This window comes from Alligator mississippiensis, chromosome 6 (assembly GCF_030867095.1).
Source record: "Alligator mississippiensis isolate rAllMis1 chromosome 6, rAllMis1, whole genome shotgun sequence".
NCBI lineage: Eukaryota > Metazoa > Chordata > Crocodylia > Alligatoridae > Alligator > Alligator mississippiensis.
Window position 1 is genome coordinate 4,751,380 of NC_081829.1, and position 13,777 is coordinate 4,765,156.

At 59.5% G+C, this 13,777-nt stretch overlaps 1 protein-coding gene across 1 annotated transcript; it reads left to right on the forward strand.

Moving 5' to 3' along the window:
- Positions 1-625: 625 nt before the first annotated feature.
- Positions 626-13,105, forward strand: HPCAL4 (hippocalcin like 4). The gene is made up of 4 exons (XM_006267964.4): positions 626-887; positions 8,535-8,704; positions 10,135-10,350; positions 11,088-13,105. The coding sequence occupies exons 1-4, from the start codon at positions 722-724 to the stop codon at positions 11,283-11,285; spliced, it is 750 nt and encodes a 249-aa protein (XP_006268026.2). The 5' UTR covers positions 626-721; the 3' UTR covers positions 11,286-13,105.
- Positions 13,106-13,777: the final 672 nt, after the last annotated feature.

Genomic DNA, 13,777 nt, shown 5'->3' on the forward strand with positions numbered 1-13,777 from the left:
AGCGCTGGAGCGACCCCAGAGCGGCCCCGAGAGCTGACCCCGCGTGTCTCGCTAGGCGCGTGCTGGTAACGGGCACGGGCAATTTAGGGGTGCTGTGTGCCAGCATGATGGAGGGGGTGCCAGGCACACGCCCTATCAGCCAGGCTCTGGGTCGACCTGGGGTGCCGCCAGCAAGGGGTCAGTCCCGCTATGCCCCACCAGGCTGCAGCCAGGTCGGTGCCAGCTGGGCCCACGGGAGAGCAAGGAGGCAGCTGGTTGAGGGGGGTCCGCGAGGCTTTTCCAGGCACGGGCGGGGTGGGAGGAGACCAGGCCCGGAGCCAAGCAGGGGAGGCAGATGCCAGGCAGAGAAGGACAGACAAAGCACGGGTGCTGGTAGCACGCTGGCCTGTGCCCACTCCATCCTCCACCACGGGGGCTGTAAGCAGTAGGTCAGCGCACAGCAGCCCCCCACCCGGGCGGGCGCAGGTGGAAAGCGTCGCCTCCGGGGTGTGGGCAAGCTGCGAGGGGGGCACCTGCGAGACTCGGCGCCCCGGGAGAAGCAGGGAGCAGTGCCAGACGGACACCCACCCAGCACCCAGCTCCCAGCAGCTTTGACAGGCACAGGCCAGGGCTGATTTCCCCAGCCCCACCTGTAGCAGCTCTGCTGACTGACGCCATCCTCCCCCAATGAGCCGGAGCACGGAGCCAATCAAGGCCCTGCCTTCCCCGCAAGGAGGGGCACATGCTGCTACAAGAGAGGAGGAGAAGCAATTCACAGGCAGATCAGGTGGAGGCACAGAGCAGGGCTCTCCCCAGTGCATGGGCAAGGAGCCTCCTTCTGCTGAGACCTCGGACGTGGGGCCAGAGAGGCGACGGCAACTTCCCCTGCATCGCGAGGCACCCTGCAGGTACGGGGCAAATAAAAGCTGCTAGAGGATTTGGGGGATAATATGTGGGTGGGTGGGTGTGGGGTGCTGGGGGGAGGTGATGGATATAAAATGGAGGGGCCACAAGAGCCAGCTCCGGTGCATCGTGATCAGAGAGCATGCCCCTGTCTGGGGGGGAAGGGGGCTCGGAGCTGCAGGTCTGGGGTGATTTCCCCCGCGCCCCTGCTCCTGAGCTTGGGGCACAGCTGGGGCTGGATCCTCCCAGGCACGTGCTGGCATCGGCTGCACGTGAGCGGCTGTGAGCAAAGTTGCTTCTCGGGGCAGAGGTACCGGGCTGGATCGGTCTGTCCCGGTCCGGGTCCCGGAGAGCTGGCCCCCTGCTAGCGCCGACCCAGAACTCCAGCTCGCTCGTCCTCCTCCTTCTCCGGGGAAGTTTCCCAAAGCCCCAGCAGCAGCAGGTCTGGCAAATCCCCTGTCTGAGCTGATATGCTGGCATGAGAGGGGAGCCCTTCCTTTGGGAAATGGGGGTGGGGGGCTGCTGGACACTGACCCACCACTTTCCCCCCATCTCTACAGCCCCCATGGTGGAGGATGGAGTGGGCACAGACGCCCGCTGCCCTCTCTCTGCCTCGATTGACCTCCCTCTGGCCGGGCCCGAAGTGCGGGGCCGGGACCGCGGGGTGCTGCGGATCCCAGCTGCTGGGCTTTTGCAGGGGGACGCATGCATGCATGTGTGGGGGGGTGTGCATGGGGGCAGCACATGCCGAACTTCTTGCTTTTGATTCAGTGCTGCTGTGCGGGGGGTCAGGGCCCTGGCCTGCCTGCCTACGCCCCCCCGTGCCCATCCGTGCCCCTGCCAGCCAACACCCACCCTCAGCATAGAGAGAAGCTGTGATTGCCTTCCACAGATGCAGCCCTTGCTCTGTGCCCAGTGGGACTGCACTAGCATGGGGGCCTCGGTGACCCCCTGGGTGCGAGGCCAGGCAGCGGTCTCCCCAGTAGTCAAAGGGCACCAAAGGGATTGGGCTCTTTCCACCTGAGACCAATTTCTGAGGACTTTGCCCCCACAAAGTGCCTGGCACAGCTCCTTCCTCTGCTCCCCTGCCCACAGGATAACGGAAGCTGGAGGAGACAACCCAGCTATAGAGGGGCGATGGGGGTGGGGGGGTCTCTGGCTCACTCTAGAAAATGCCTTCCCCTGACCAAGACCTAGCTGCTTCCCACGCTGCCCAGCCTAGGGGATGGAGTCTTGTGCAAACTCTGCTGTAGCCCCCCCTCCATGCACTGCACACGGCGTCGTGCGTCTCTGCAGCCCCGGCGCGGGCGGGCGCGCTGCCCACGCTGCACGCAGAGCCTGTTCTACTGACTGCCTGGCACGGGGCTGCGTGACTGGCTCGCATCTGCTGCACCGGCTCAGTGGCTGCCCGGGTGGGGGTGGCCGATGGAGCTCCTTCCACCGAATGATGCTGAAGGGTGTCCCAAGCATCTCTCCTTAACCCCCACCCCCCTTGCTCCTGCAGACCCATGGCCCTGGGGTCCAGCCTGTCCCCTCTGTGACCCAAGGAGCAGGGTCATGCATCTGCATCCCCTCTGCACCCCGAGGGTGGAAGGTGCCTGTCCCTTGCCCTGCCGGGATAACAGTGTGCCTGTTCCAGACACGGGCATCCTGCTCCCTGCACGTGGAGGGCCCTGCTGCCGCCCGCGCCGCCTCGCACACCGCGTCCCTTCCGTGTGCGGCCAGCCGCCTCCTGTGCCTCTGTTCTCCAAGCTTTGGCTCAGGGCCTGCTGAGCGGGGACCATGCAAATGCTGCCTGCAGCCTGTGGCCGCCCTCACAACAGGCCTCACTGTTCTCTTATGCAAAATGTGTGCCTGGGCCTGCCAGCGTGGAAGAACCTCGCAGGGCGTCTCCTGCAAAGGTTCGCCCTTCCTGCCTGCCCCAGGGGAAGGGAATCCCTGAGGCTGGGCTGTGGGTCAGCCCCTTTGCCTTGCAGTCCTGCAGGATGGAGGCTTTTGAGCCAGGAAAGCCCAAAGCAAAAGGATGAATGCTCTGTCAGCAGCATCCCCTGTGCTTCATGGTCACATTAAAAAGGGGAAGGGGGGGCAGAAGAGCCACACCACGGGAGGACGTTTGTTGTGGGGGAGCAGGACCCCCCCCTATGGCAGACCTTTTGCTGATGTTCAGGATCTGTCTCTGTAGCCAGAAAGAAAACATCTGGCCTGGAGTATCAACTCCCAGAGCCATGTGCATCTTGTTAGCACTCAACACCTGTCCAGCGCCAGCACCATGCAGCCTCAGGCTGATCCACCTGCTCTGGAGTAGGTCATTTGGCCACTGAAATGCGCCCACTTCAGGGGTGGAACAGGGTAGCTGCGGAAGAGCATCCTTGCCCCTCAGTTTTAGAAGGCAAATGAACTAGGTGAGTATCTCTCCATTGCAGGAAGGGGTGAGAGCGAAGGGAGCGCCCAAGGCAGCGCAGCTGGAATCTGCCCTGTAGCGTTCCTGGCTCCCAGACATGTGCTCTGGCCATCGTCTCTGGATTAGAACAACAGGGATTTTTTTTATTTGTGCGGGGAAGAAAAGCACCTACCAAAGGCTGAATTTGGTCGGCACCCCTAGGTTGAATAGCCAGCGCTGCCTCCTGGCAAAGCCAAAGCAGGAAACATCTGGGAATCTGCCGAGAAGTGTGGGGAAGATGGCACCTGTGGCATCGCAGCCCCAGCACAAAGCCCAGCCACGTGACCCGTGCTTACTCAGAGGGAAGAATTCCACCCACAGCATCCTCCAAGACATCCAGTCCCATCTGCTCCTCTGGGCTCGCCCATGCGAGGGGGCCGGGCCGGGCTGGGCCAGCCTAGCGACAACACGGGATCTCACGGAGCAAGGGCTGCTGGCTGTCGATGCTCCCCGCAGAAGCTGGGCAGAACCGACGCGCTCGTGACAGCAGTGGCATGGCTCGGGTGGGCGACGGAGGCTCTCTGCAGCCCATTACGACGCAGAGCGCAGGACCGGCTAACTCCTGACTTCTGCCGACCACCTGCCAAAGGTGGTGGGGAGATGCACGTGTGTAGAAATATAGAGCATCCTTCTTGCTGGACATGGCTCGAGGTGGCGTGACCCAGGCGTTGCAGATGGCTCTTTCCTGGAGGGCTCATGGACCCGATCTCCCTGGGGTGGCTGGATCCGCTCCCCAGGAGTGACGCGCACGGAGCTAAAGGCTCCAAACCTCAGGGTGGGTGGGGAGGCAATGAGTGCCCGTATGTTCCCTCCCCATCTCCTTCCTTTGTCCCCCCAAGGCCCACGAGCCGTACCCCTTCTTCCCAGAGGAGCGGCCGTTCGAATCTAGTGGTGCTCGTGGCTGAGATGCCAAGGTCCGTGGACGCAGGGATGCTGCTGCGGCTGCCAACCAGCTCTCGACAGTGCAGCCATTGCCATGGCAACTGCCTCGGCACCAGCTCCTCCGCGGAGGAGACGGTCCCTGCCACCCTCCCGCCTGGCAGGGGCCTGATGGAGAGGGGGATGCCCATCTCCTGCCCCCTTGCCAGAGCTGGGCTTTGTCTCCCATCCGTGGTCTGCGGCTCTGCCTTGCTCTGGGAGGGGGATGGGAAGGAAGCAAAAAAAAAAACCCAAAAAACTCCCTTGAGAGAGAGTGGCTGGAAAGGGGGAACCGGACAGATCGGGGACCAGAGTCATGGCCAAGCTGGATCTTCGTGGTGCCCGGAGCCAGCAGCAGCTGCAGATGTCAGCGGGCATCAAGGTGCTTGGCAAACTTCAGGATGGGGGAGAGTGTGTCTGACAGCCCCGCTGGTGTGGGGCACGACGGGACAGCTCCTGCCAGGCTATTGCAGGGCAGACTCCCAGGAGAGTATGGCAGGCGGGTTATCCCCATGCTGGGGGCTGCCTGGGGCTTTCAGCCTTTGTGAAGAGGAAGGGCTTCCTCCAGAGAGGACGAGATCTTCCTCACTCAGCCACAAAGACCCAGGGCCTTGCCCCTCATGGGCTGAAGTGTGACCAGCTCTCTGGGATGGACTCCGAGCTCGGGGCCGTTGGTGCCAGGTGCCCAGCCACTGGCCTGCTGTGTCCTCATCCCTGGAGATGCCCTAACTAAGCCCCCATGGATTCCTGCCTGCCCTGAGCAAACCACGCTGCTCCCAAACCGAGTGCGAGGGGTGGTGCAAGGCCATGCATAGCCAGGGCTGAGGGTGCTTCCAGGGGCAGAGCTGCCTCACTTGGCTCTCCTGGGGCATGCTGTCAGGAGGAAGGAGTGCTCCAGGCACGGGCACTGGCTTGAAGTGGACAGCAAGCAGATGCAATCAGGAATCGTTCCTCTCCGTGCTCCGGACCGTACCCTCTGCTGAGGGGTAGAAGCTACTGGTGTTCGGAGGGAAACGTCCCTGCCAGGCCTTTGAGCTCTCTGAAGCAGAGCAGGGGACAGATGGGCTCTGCTGTCTTAGCTGCTTGGCACCTGGACCCCGGGTGGCCGCCTGACTCCCCCAGACCCGTGCAGTGGGCTAGTCACTTTGCCAGCCAGGGCAAGCAAAGCATTTGGGTCCGGGTGGGCTCAAACTCTCTGCTAACTTCTGGGTGGTGTTTTGGCCTGGAATTTCTGCTGACTTCCACCGAGCATCTGGTATCAGCTCGGCCACCTCCATAGCTAAAAGTTACCAGCTCAAATCCCACGTCCCAGGGCGAGGTCTGGTCACAAGGGCAGATGCCACAGTGCAGACTGTGTCACTGTGGCCCAGCCCAGCCCACAGCTTTCCAGAGAGGCATGAGAAGCCCTGATGCCCTGGAATAAGCCAAGCAGAGCGGCAGAGGAGGAAACAAGCCAGGCGGAGAGGAGTGAGGAGATGACGGGTGAGCTGCCAAGATGAGTAGTACTGCAAAGCCATCAGTTGCTCCGGATGTGCCAGGCTTGGGAGACGCATAAAGCTGGGATCCGGTTTTCTCTCTCTGTCTCCAGACAAACTCCAACAGCCTGTTCTCGCTGAAGGAGAGAGCGGAGGCCAGGGCCGTGTCCATCTGGCTGGTCATCTGCCACTCCGTTAATTAGCAGCCCGTGGACAAGGCTGCATGGGCGCGATGAAGGGGTATTCGGTGCTGATGCCCCCTCTGCCCATACAGTTGCTGACCCGAGACCGCGTGATGGGGTGTCGGGAGTCAAGTTGTGGTGTCTATAGGGTGGCCGATGCAGACAAGTGTCAGAGCTGCCCACTCAAAATCCTCCTGTCTGAGACGTGGCTGCTCCGTCCCATGCAGCACGGCCCTTGGCAGGATGGAAAACGCAGGATAAAATCCTACTACTGCCCCTAGCTAATGGAGTCGCCCCTTTAGCCCAAGGGAGAGGCCTGCGCTGTGGAGCGGGAAGCTTTGGGCTGCGTCCCAGCGGTGACTTGGGACTAGTGGGAAGGATCTTTCCTGACTGCCATTTCCACCCCCACGCTGCTGGCTGCTTACGCCTTTGCTCCTTCGCTAACCCTCCAAGGTAGGGGATGGCACCCATTTTGGGAGCCCCTGAGACCCGGCTTTCTCTCTCTGGAGTTAATTGAGCCATAAACAGGTGCTATAGAAGGGCAAAGAGTCAGGTGAGACCCTTCAGGCGCTCTGCACTGTAGGCACATGCCCATATCTCCTGGAGCAAAGCACTGTTTGTCTTGCCTCTGTCTTACGGGTGGGGAAACTGAGGCATAAGCTTGAATACGAGCCTTGCCTGTACTTGGAGAGTGACACAGAGCTGCAGGTGGGACCTGGTACCCTGCCTCCACCCCCCACTTAACCAAGAAGATGGTGCTGCTCTGCCTGTAGCTGCCCATCACCTGCTGTGCTGCAGCCCTCTGCTCCCTGCCACCGGCTCCAGCCTGACACTGCCCAGAGCAGACAGGCGTCTCCTTGGGCCAGGCCCCGAGACCTGACTCACAGCATTTCTGCCCTACAAACGGTGTCCTCGAGAGGTGGCCCACATCAAGCCTGGCTCCCGTCAGCCCCGTGGGAGTGTGAGGCCTCTCTTCCCCCACCCCCTGCTGAGTGATGGGGCCAATCCAGCATGGGTTGCACCCAGAAAGATTGGCTCAAAAGGGGAGGGTTTTAAAAACATGGCCCTGATGTCTGGTGTCTGCACCTTTTGGGGTGATTTTTAGATATATTTTTCCCCTCGGCAGTTGTAAAGATGAAGGAATCCCTCATTTGTGTGCGTGTTTTGGGGGGTGAAAGCTGCGATTGCCTTTTAATCGCTCATTTTGGGTGCAGGGGTTTGTAGGTAAAGGAGGTGTTGCCACAAGCTCCTGAGGAGCTGGCATCGGTGCCCTCCTGCCTGGGACTCTCGCCCGCAGCAGCGCTCAGGCCCCGCGCTGGCTCTGGCTAGCTGGGGATGATCCCCAGTGACCGCTAACGAGCCGTCTCCTTCCCTGCCCCATTTTCCCCTCTAGCCGCTGGGTGCGCTCGACCCTTGGCACCCTCCAGGGGCCTGAGCCTTCACAGCAGCCCCTCCTTGTCGGGGGCAAGAGCCCCTGATGCCTGTGGGTGCCACCCCACCCCCCGGTGCAGCGAGAGAGCCAGGAGACAGTCAGCTTCCAGGGGATTACAGCGCTATTAGAACTGACCGTGTCAGGTGCTTACTGCAGGCTTCCTTGCTAAGCAGATCTGGGGTCAGTGCCGCCCAGCCTGCCTGCAGCCCCTAAGGTGAGTGCCTGCGGGCACAGTGTCAAGGTGCTCTGCTCTCCGCCTTCACCCAGCGGAGGCCGGTGCTGCCATCTCGTGGCCCGCTTGGCCCTTTGCAGACGGCTCCAGCTGGTTCCAGCAAGAAAGCCGCTTGCCCTCCAGCCCAGGCGTGGGGGACCTGGGTGAGACCAGGCTGAGACATGCTCTCCAAAGACTGTCCCGTTGCATTCAACTCTGACATCTCCAGATGGGGCTCCTGAGGTCAGCTCTTTTGGTGCATGCTGTGATGGCCCCAGTCACAAATGCTCCTCAAGGGACATCCGCCCAGCCAAGCAAAGGGCTGTTGGCACCACGTTGCTAGTGCTCCCATGCGTACTGCATCTAGCTAGCATGGGTCGTGGGAGCAGGGAAGACCTGGGAACACCATCAGTTGAACTGCTGGACCCTGGGAGCCTGGCATCTGGTTAGTGGCCTGTCCTGAAGCTTGTCTTGCTGCAGTTTGGCCATCTCCTAGATTGCTCTAATGCTTGCTGCAGTTGTGCCTTCATTTTGCTGCATGGACTTAACTCTGCGAGTATCCCCTGGGAAGAGGGGAGCAGTGGGGGAATTGCAGACAGTGCATCTGTTTGCGGTGTGCAGGGGGTGGGCATGTGCCATGCTGTAGTGGTGGGGGCAAGCTGGTGGGAGGTGGGCTGATCTCTTCGGTTACAGGGGCTTCTGGTGACCTTGCCAGTGTGTGCCCAATCTGTGGCATTGGCATACTGATCCTGGAGCTTCGCCTGGTCTCCCACGGCTCTCTGTATGCCCATCGCCTAACTACATCCACAGGGCTTGTCTGTATTAGCTTTACAAGTGGGAAGTGGGGTGGGAAACACAGGTGGCGAGACTTGCCTGAGGTCTTCCTGGCAAGTTGGTGGCATAGGTAGGTGTGGAGCCCCTGTAAGCTTGAAGCCCAGCTCCCAGGGGATCCGGCTGGGGTGCTAATGCCTCGGACGTGTGCTGCCCTTTGCAGAGTCGGTCATGGGAAAGCACAACAGCAAGCTGGCCCCTGAGGTGCTGGAGGACCTGGTGAGGTGCACGGAGTTCAGCGAGCAGGAGCTCAAGCAGTGGTACAAGGGCTTCCTCAAGGACTGTCCCAGTGGCATCCTCAACCTGGAGGAGTTCCAGCAGCTCTACATCAAGGTACGTGGAGAGCGGTGGTGGCCGGGCTGTGACAGTGACTCGCTGGGGTCCTGGAGAAATTTGCTCCGGGCTTGCATGATGGCTGCTCAGTGCCAGCCCCGCTGTACGGGAGCACCTGGTCATCGTGGCCCGGGGATTCGAAGGCGGCGGAGGTGATGCTGGCCGCGCTGCTCCCTGTTGTGCTGGTGGCTAAGGGAGCTGTCCTGCCTCTGCCGTAGTGGGATCAGGTGCATGTTTGACCTTGGCCTGTAGACATCAAGGTCCAGGGAAGGGATGGGAAGGAAGGCCAATGTTGGGTGGCAAGGGGTGCCCTGAGCTCATTACTGAAAACGGGGGGCTGATATGGTGCAGACTGTGGGGACAGTAACTGTTGGAGACCACCCAGTGATCAGGTTGAAAGCCAAGGGATTGGATGACCTTAGATGAGTCCCTGGTCCAAGGTACAGTTTGCCTTTTGGTACTGAGGCTTTTGGAGGTGAATCTCCTGTTTTTTAGGATGAGAGAGGACTCACTACTGTCTATAGCTGGCACAAGTAGCTTTTAGCTGGACTATTGCAATGCTGTAGCTCTAGTTGCATGGGGTGCCGGGCTGGAGCCCTAGAGCACCTGGGTGTGCTGGCACCGAGCCTGTCCTGGTGCTTTTTTTCAAAGGCTGCAATACTTAACTGTCCCATGAGAGCGAGATCATGCGGGCCCAGCTGCACCCTCGGCCACCAGCCGGTATCAGCAGAGGCTGATGTCCCTTGGTTTTGCGCTGATGGAAATCAGCCATTTTGGCATTTCGGATGAGTTTCAAATCTAGATGAGCCTCTTACTATGTTGGGAGGGCTGACGAAAGCCTCAAAGCGTGCAGTTCTGTCGGCCCTGGCTAGGCGTCTACCGAGAATCCACCGGGTCCAAAATAATCCCACGCTGTGCAAAAAGGCACTTCCTTTCGGATTGGAAGTGTGGATCTCCATGGCCACAAGATGTGGTGGAAGCTGACGGCTTAGCCACATTCACAAAGGGGCTGGACACAGTTTTGGAGGAAAAGGCCATCAGGAGCTATTGAGCAGGGGAGTGGGGGGGACAGCCTCTGAATGACAACTTCCTAGATGTTAAATGCTGGAGGCTGCAGTTGAGAGGAGCGGGAGGGGGGAAAAACCCTGGTCAGGCATGGTTCACACTCCCTTTCAGCATCCTGTTTCTGCCACGGTGTGACACGGGAGACTGGGCAAGATGGTCCTGTGGTCTGACCCAGTCGATGGCAATTCTTATGAACTTATGTCGGTGCAAATATTGCTCCTTTCTTTTTCTTTTCCTTTTTTTCTTCCCCTCCTATTGGCTTGCTATTGGGAGAGAATAGCTCTGCATCCTTGCATGTGTAGTTAATGTTCACCCTCTGCCCTTGCAGTATCTGCCTTGCTTTTAGTCCTCTTCTTTCCCCGTAGTTTTTCCCTTATGGAGATGCCTCCAAGTTTGCCCAACATGCCTTCCGCACTTTTGACAAGAATGGCGACGGGACGATTGATTTCCGGGAGTTCATCTGTGCCCTGTCTGTCACCTCCCGGGGAAGCTTTGAGCAGAAACTCAACTGGGCCTTCGAGATGTACGACCTTGACGGAGACGGGAAGATAACCCGCTTGGAGATGCTGGAGATCATTGAGGTACTAAACCGTCCTGCTGGCTCTGAACGGAGAGGGTGGGATGGACTTGGGTCTCGCGGCCGGGCCATCACAGTGGCAGGACGGTGGGGTGAAGCTGATCGATGAAATGCCAACTCCTCTCTGTGTTGGCAACTCGCAACTGCTGAAATGCCACGTCCCCTCGGGGCTCAGCCATCCTTGTCCAAACTGGCCTGACTTTCTTCCACCCCTCATGAGTACAAAGCCCCCGTTCTCAAGCCCGAAGTCAGCTCTGGGGACAACGGTCTATGCTTGGGTCATAAGCCTGGTCCCTGAAGGGCCACGCTCTCTGCTGGTGCAAGTTAGTGCTGCTCTTTAGATGACACGTTGCAGCTGCAGAGCAGCTAAGCTCTGACGTTATAGACACGGGCACAAGCCTGGGTTGAAGGCTGTTCCCAGGCAACCCCGATGTAAATGGACCTTCAGGCTGAATTGCTGAAGGCAGCCAGTGGAGATACCAGACGCATCCCTCCCTGGCCGTCTGTTGGCCATACGAGCTGCTGCACTCTGCTAATTCAGTGGGTCTTCACACCAGAGCAGATCTCTGGCTTAGTAGAGCAATACTTTACTCCCATGTATGTAATGGTGTCTCCCAAAGGTGTCGGGGAAGAGATGGTGAAACACGGAGGAATCCTGTCGCCAAGGGCAGGTCCCTCCTGGGTGCGGAGGGGGCTGGGACTGGCACGTCACTCCCCTCCTCTCTGTCCTCCCTGCCTCAGGCCATTTACAAGATGGTGGGAACTGTCATCATGATGCGGATGAACCAAGACGGGCTGACACCCCAGCAGCGCGTCGACAAGATCTTCAAGAAGATGGACAAGGACAAGGACGACCAGATCACCTTGGAGGAGTTCAAGGAGGCGGCCAAGAGCGACCCCTCCATCGTCCTCCTCCTGCAGTGCGACGTGCAGAAGTAGAGCCCCTGGGGGCCTACCTGGACTGCCCACGGCATCCCCATCGCCATCCCCCCACAGCCATGTCCCTCTCACCCTGCGCCCCAGAGCCGCGTGCTCGCCTCCCCGAGGCACAGTTCTTCCTACCTGCAGTCTTCTGCGCTCCGCGCCCCTCGCAGACTGCCCGCGACACATGCCAAGTCATAGCCCTTTGAACGCCCTCTCCTTCGGAAACTCCCCGCCGCGGATCTTCTGTCCCTCGACCCTACTGGCACATCCTGCAGCCCAGCTACTCTTTCGCCCCTCGGGTTCCCCCACACCGGCTTGGGTCTCCTCCAGACACAAACCCTCCCACCTCAGAGCCTGAAACTGGACTGTCCGAGGCAGCGCTGACCCCGAATGGACAACCTCGGGCTTTCCAGCTCCCTGCGACTGAAGGCAAAGACCCCCCCTTCCCTCTTTCCCCAGCTGTTGTCTTGTTCCATGCGTTTTCAGCCCCAGCTGGCTGCTGCTGTCTGGTGCTGTTGGATGCTAAGTTTTTATAAAGCAGCAAATTGCCCCTTCCTTAATGCTGACTATTCGTGATGCCCCAAAAGAGTCTGGAGCTCCCCCTAATGCGAGTCCCAGCCTCTTCCCCCCTCTTCCCACCCAGTATTCAGCCCTTTCCTGGGACCCAAACTGACTTAGCAGCTGTGTTGCTGGGGCTTGGCCCTGGCTGAGCCCAGCCACTGCTTACACTGATAAGAAGGCTGCTGTTTTAGTGTCCCCTCTTCCATTTTTAGCTTTTCAGCCTCTCCTTTCCCTGCCACGAGCAGCCAGGATGGGTGTCAGGCTCCCAGAGACGAGAGAGCTCGAGGTATGTGTGGAGAGGTTAGGAAACGGCTGGCTTGAGCCGCCTCGTCCATGAGATCCAGCTGCTGCTGCCCAGCGTGGCAGGGCAGGAACCCCTGCACCCCTGCAAGCCGGCAGCTCGGGGCTTCGCCGTACACCACAAATGCTGCTTTTCTTTCTAAACTTGTCTGTGTTTCAAGACCAGGAAGAAGCCAAGCTCGCACCCCGGCCCTCCACCCCCAGGCTGGCCAGAAGTCCAAGCCACCAGCAGTCGTCCACGGGCTGAGGGAAGGGCTGTGGATGCCAACTGTGCCAGCCTGAGGCACCCCCAGGTAAAGTCCGTGGTTCACCTGGTCTCCACAGCACCTTACTAGGGGCGCTGGCACATTGGGGCAACTCTTATGTCCAAACAGTACCCTCTCCCTTGGGTGATGGAGGGCAAGTGTGTTGATACCGACACACAATGGGAACATCTGGGCAGGTTGGCATGAGGGTGGGAAGGCTGTAGGTCCCTGCTAGGGGAAGGCATCATCTCCAGACACGGCATGGTTTCTGAGGCAGCCTCATTGAAAGGGTCTCTCGCTCCAAGGAGGGCTGGAAGGGGGCGTAGGGGTTGTCGGAGGGTAAGGGGAAAGGCTGGCGCAAGGCATCGTGGAAGGAAGGTTTTGGTGGGTAGGTGATGGGCTGAGGGTAGGGAGGAGAATGGGAGCAGTGGCCTGTACAGGATCGTGCAATGGTAGAGACCACCTAGCCCAGCCTCTGCCAGCTCCGCCTGTGCTGCCTTTTCCCTAGAGAAGGTCTGCGGACATAGGACCGACTTTCACACAAGAAACTGTTCACTGCACCTCCCCTCCCCAGCCTGCTGCCTCTGCCCCTCTCTGCCCCTGGACAGACATTTCTTCACAGGTGTTACCTAGTCTGCTTGTTGTGGTTTGATTATTGTAATAACTGTTAGAAACCCGTGGAGTTGTTCTATTTTTTTAAATGAAAAATAAAGGTGTCCCATACAAGGATTTCCCTTGAGTGGTGATTTAATTTGGGGGCATGCTTCTCTGCCCTGTTGGCTCCCTGGGGGTTGCGATGAGGTAGATGCCTGCTAGGCTGGAAGCTGCTGCGGGCTGGTTTGGAAGCACAGATCCCAGCCCCCAGATGAAAGTGGAGGGTAAAGGGTTGAGTGTAAAGGTCTGTGATCCACCGTGGAGCACCCCAAGCAGTGGAAGCACAAGCATGTGGCCCTCTATCCCACCCATTTGAATGGCCGTCTCTGCCAGGCACCTTGCATCAGCACTGCGGGGTTCTGGATGTCCTGGCTCCTGCCAGCCTCCACCTCCGGTCAGCTTTTTTTTATCCCCGTTCATCTACAAAATCCTGATTAAATGGCTTCAGTTCCTGGCTGTCATCCCTTGTTTCCCTAACCATCCATCACAGAAAGGAGCTCCTGGGGAAGAGGCTGCTGAAGGAGTGGTACAAAGCGCCAGCAGCAGCTGGCTGTACGCCTTGGGATGGGCCTGTCCTGCTCGGAGCGCCTCGGCCGGCTCCCTGCAGGCGGAGGCAGGATGCTAACAGCGTCCAAGGAGGGAGGATGCTCCAAGCCAGCTGGCCCGGCAGGGCCAGAGAGACGTTGCTCTGGATGCGCGCTGCAGAACTTGTTGGATCTTGCGTGTGGGGAGACTCTGTAGTGAGTG

Bases quoted from the DNA above. Each gene is read 5' to 3' on its own strand.
- HPCAL4 (XM_006267964.4), top strand. From the start codon at position 722: ATGCTGCTACAAGAGAGGAGGAGAAGCAATTCACAGGCAGATCAGGTG. The intron at 888-8,534 runs GTACGGGGCAAA...TGCCCTTTGCAG, and splicing joins CATCGCGAGGCACCCTGCAG to AGTCGGTCATGGGAAAGCAC. The intron at 10,351-11,087 runs GTACTAAACCGT...TCCCTGCCTCAG, and splicing joins AGATGCTGGAGATCATTGAG to GCCATTTACAAGATGGTGGG.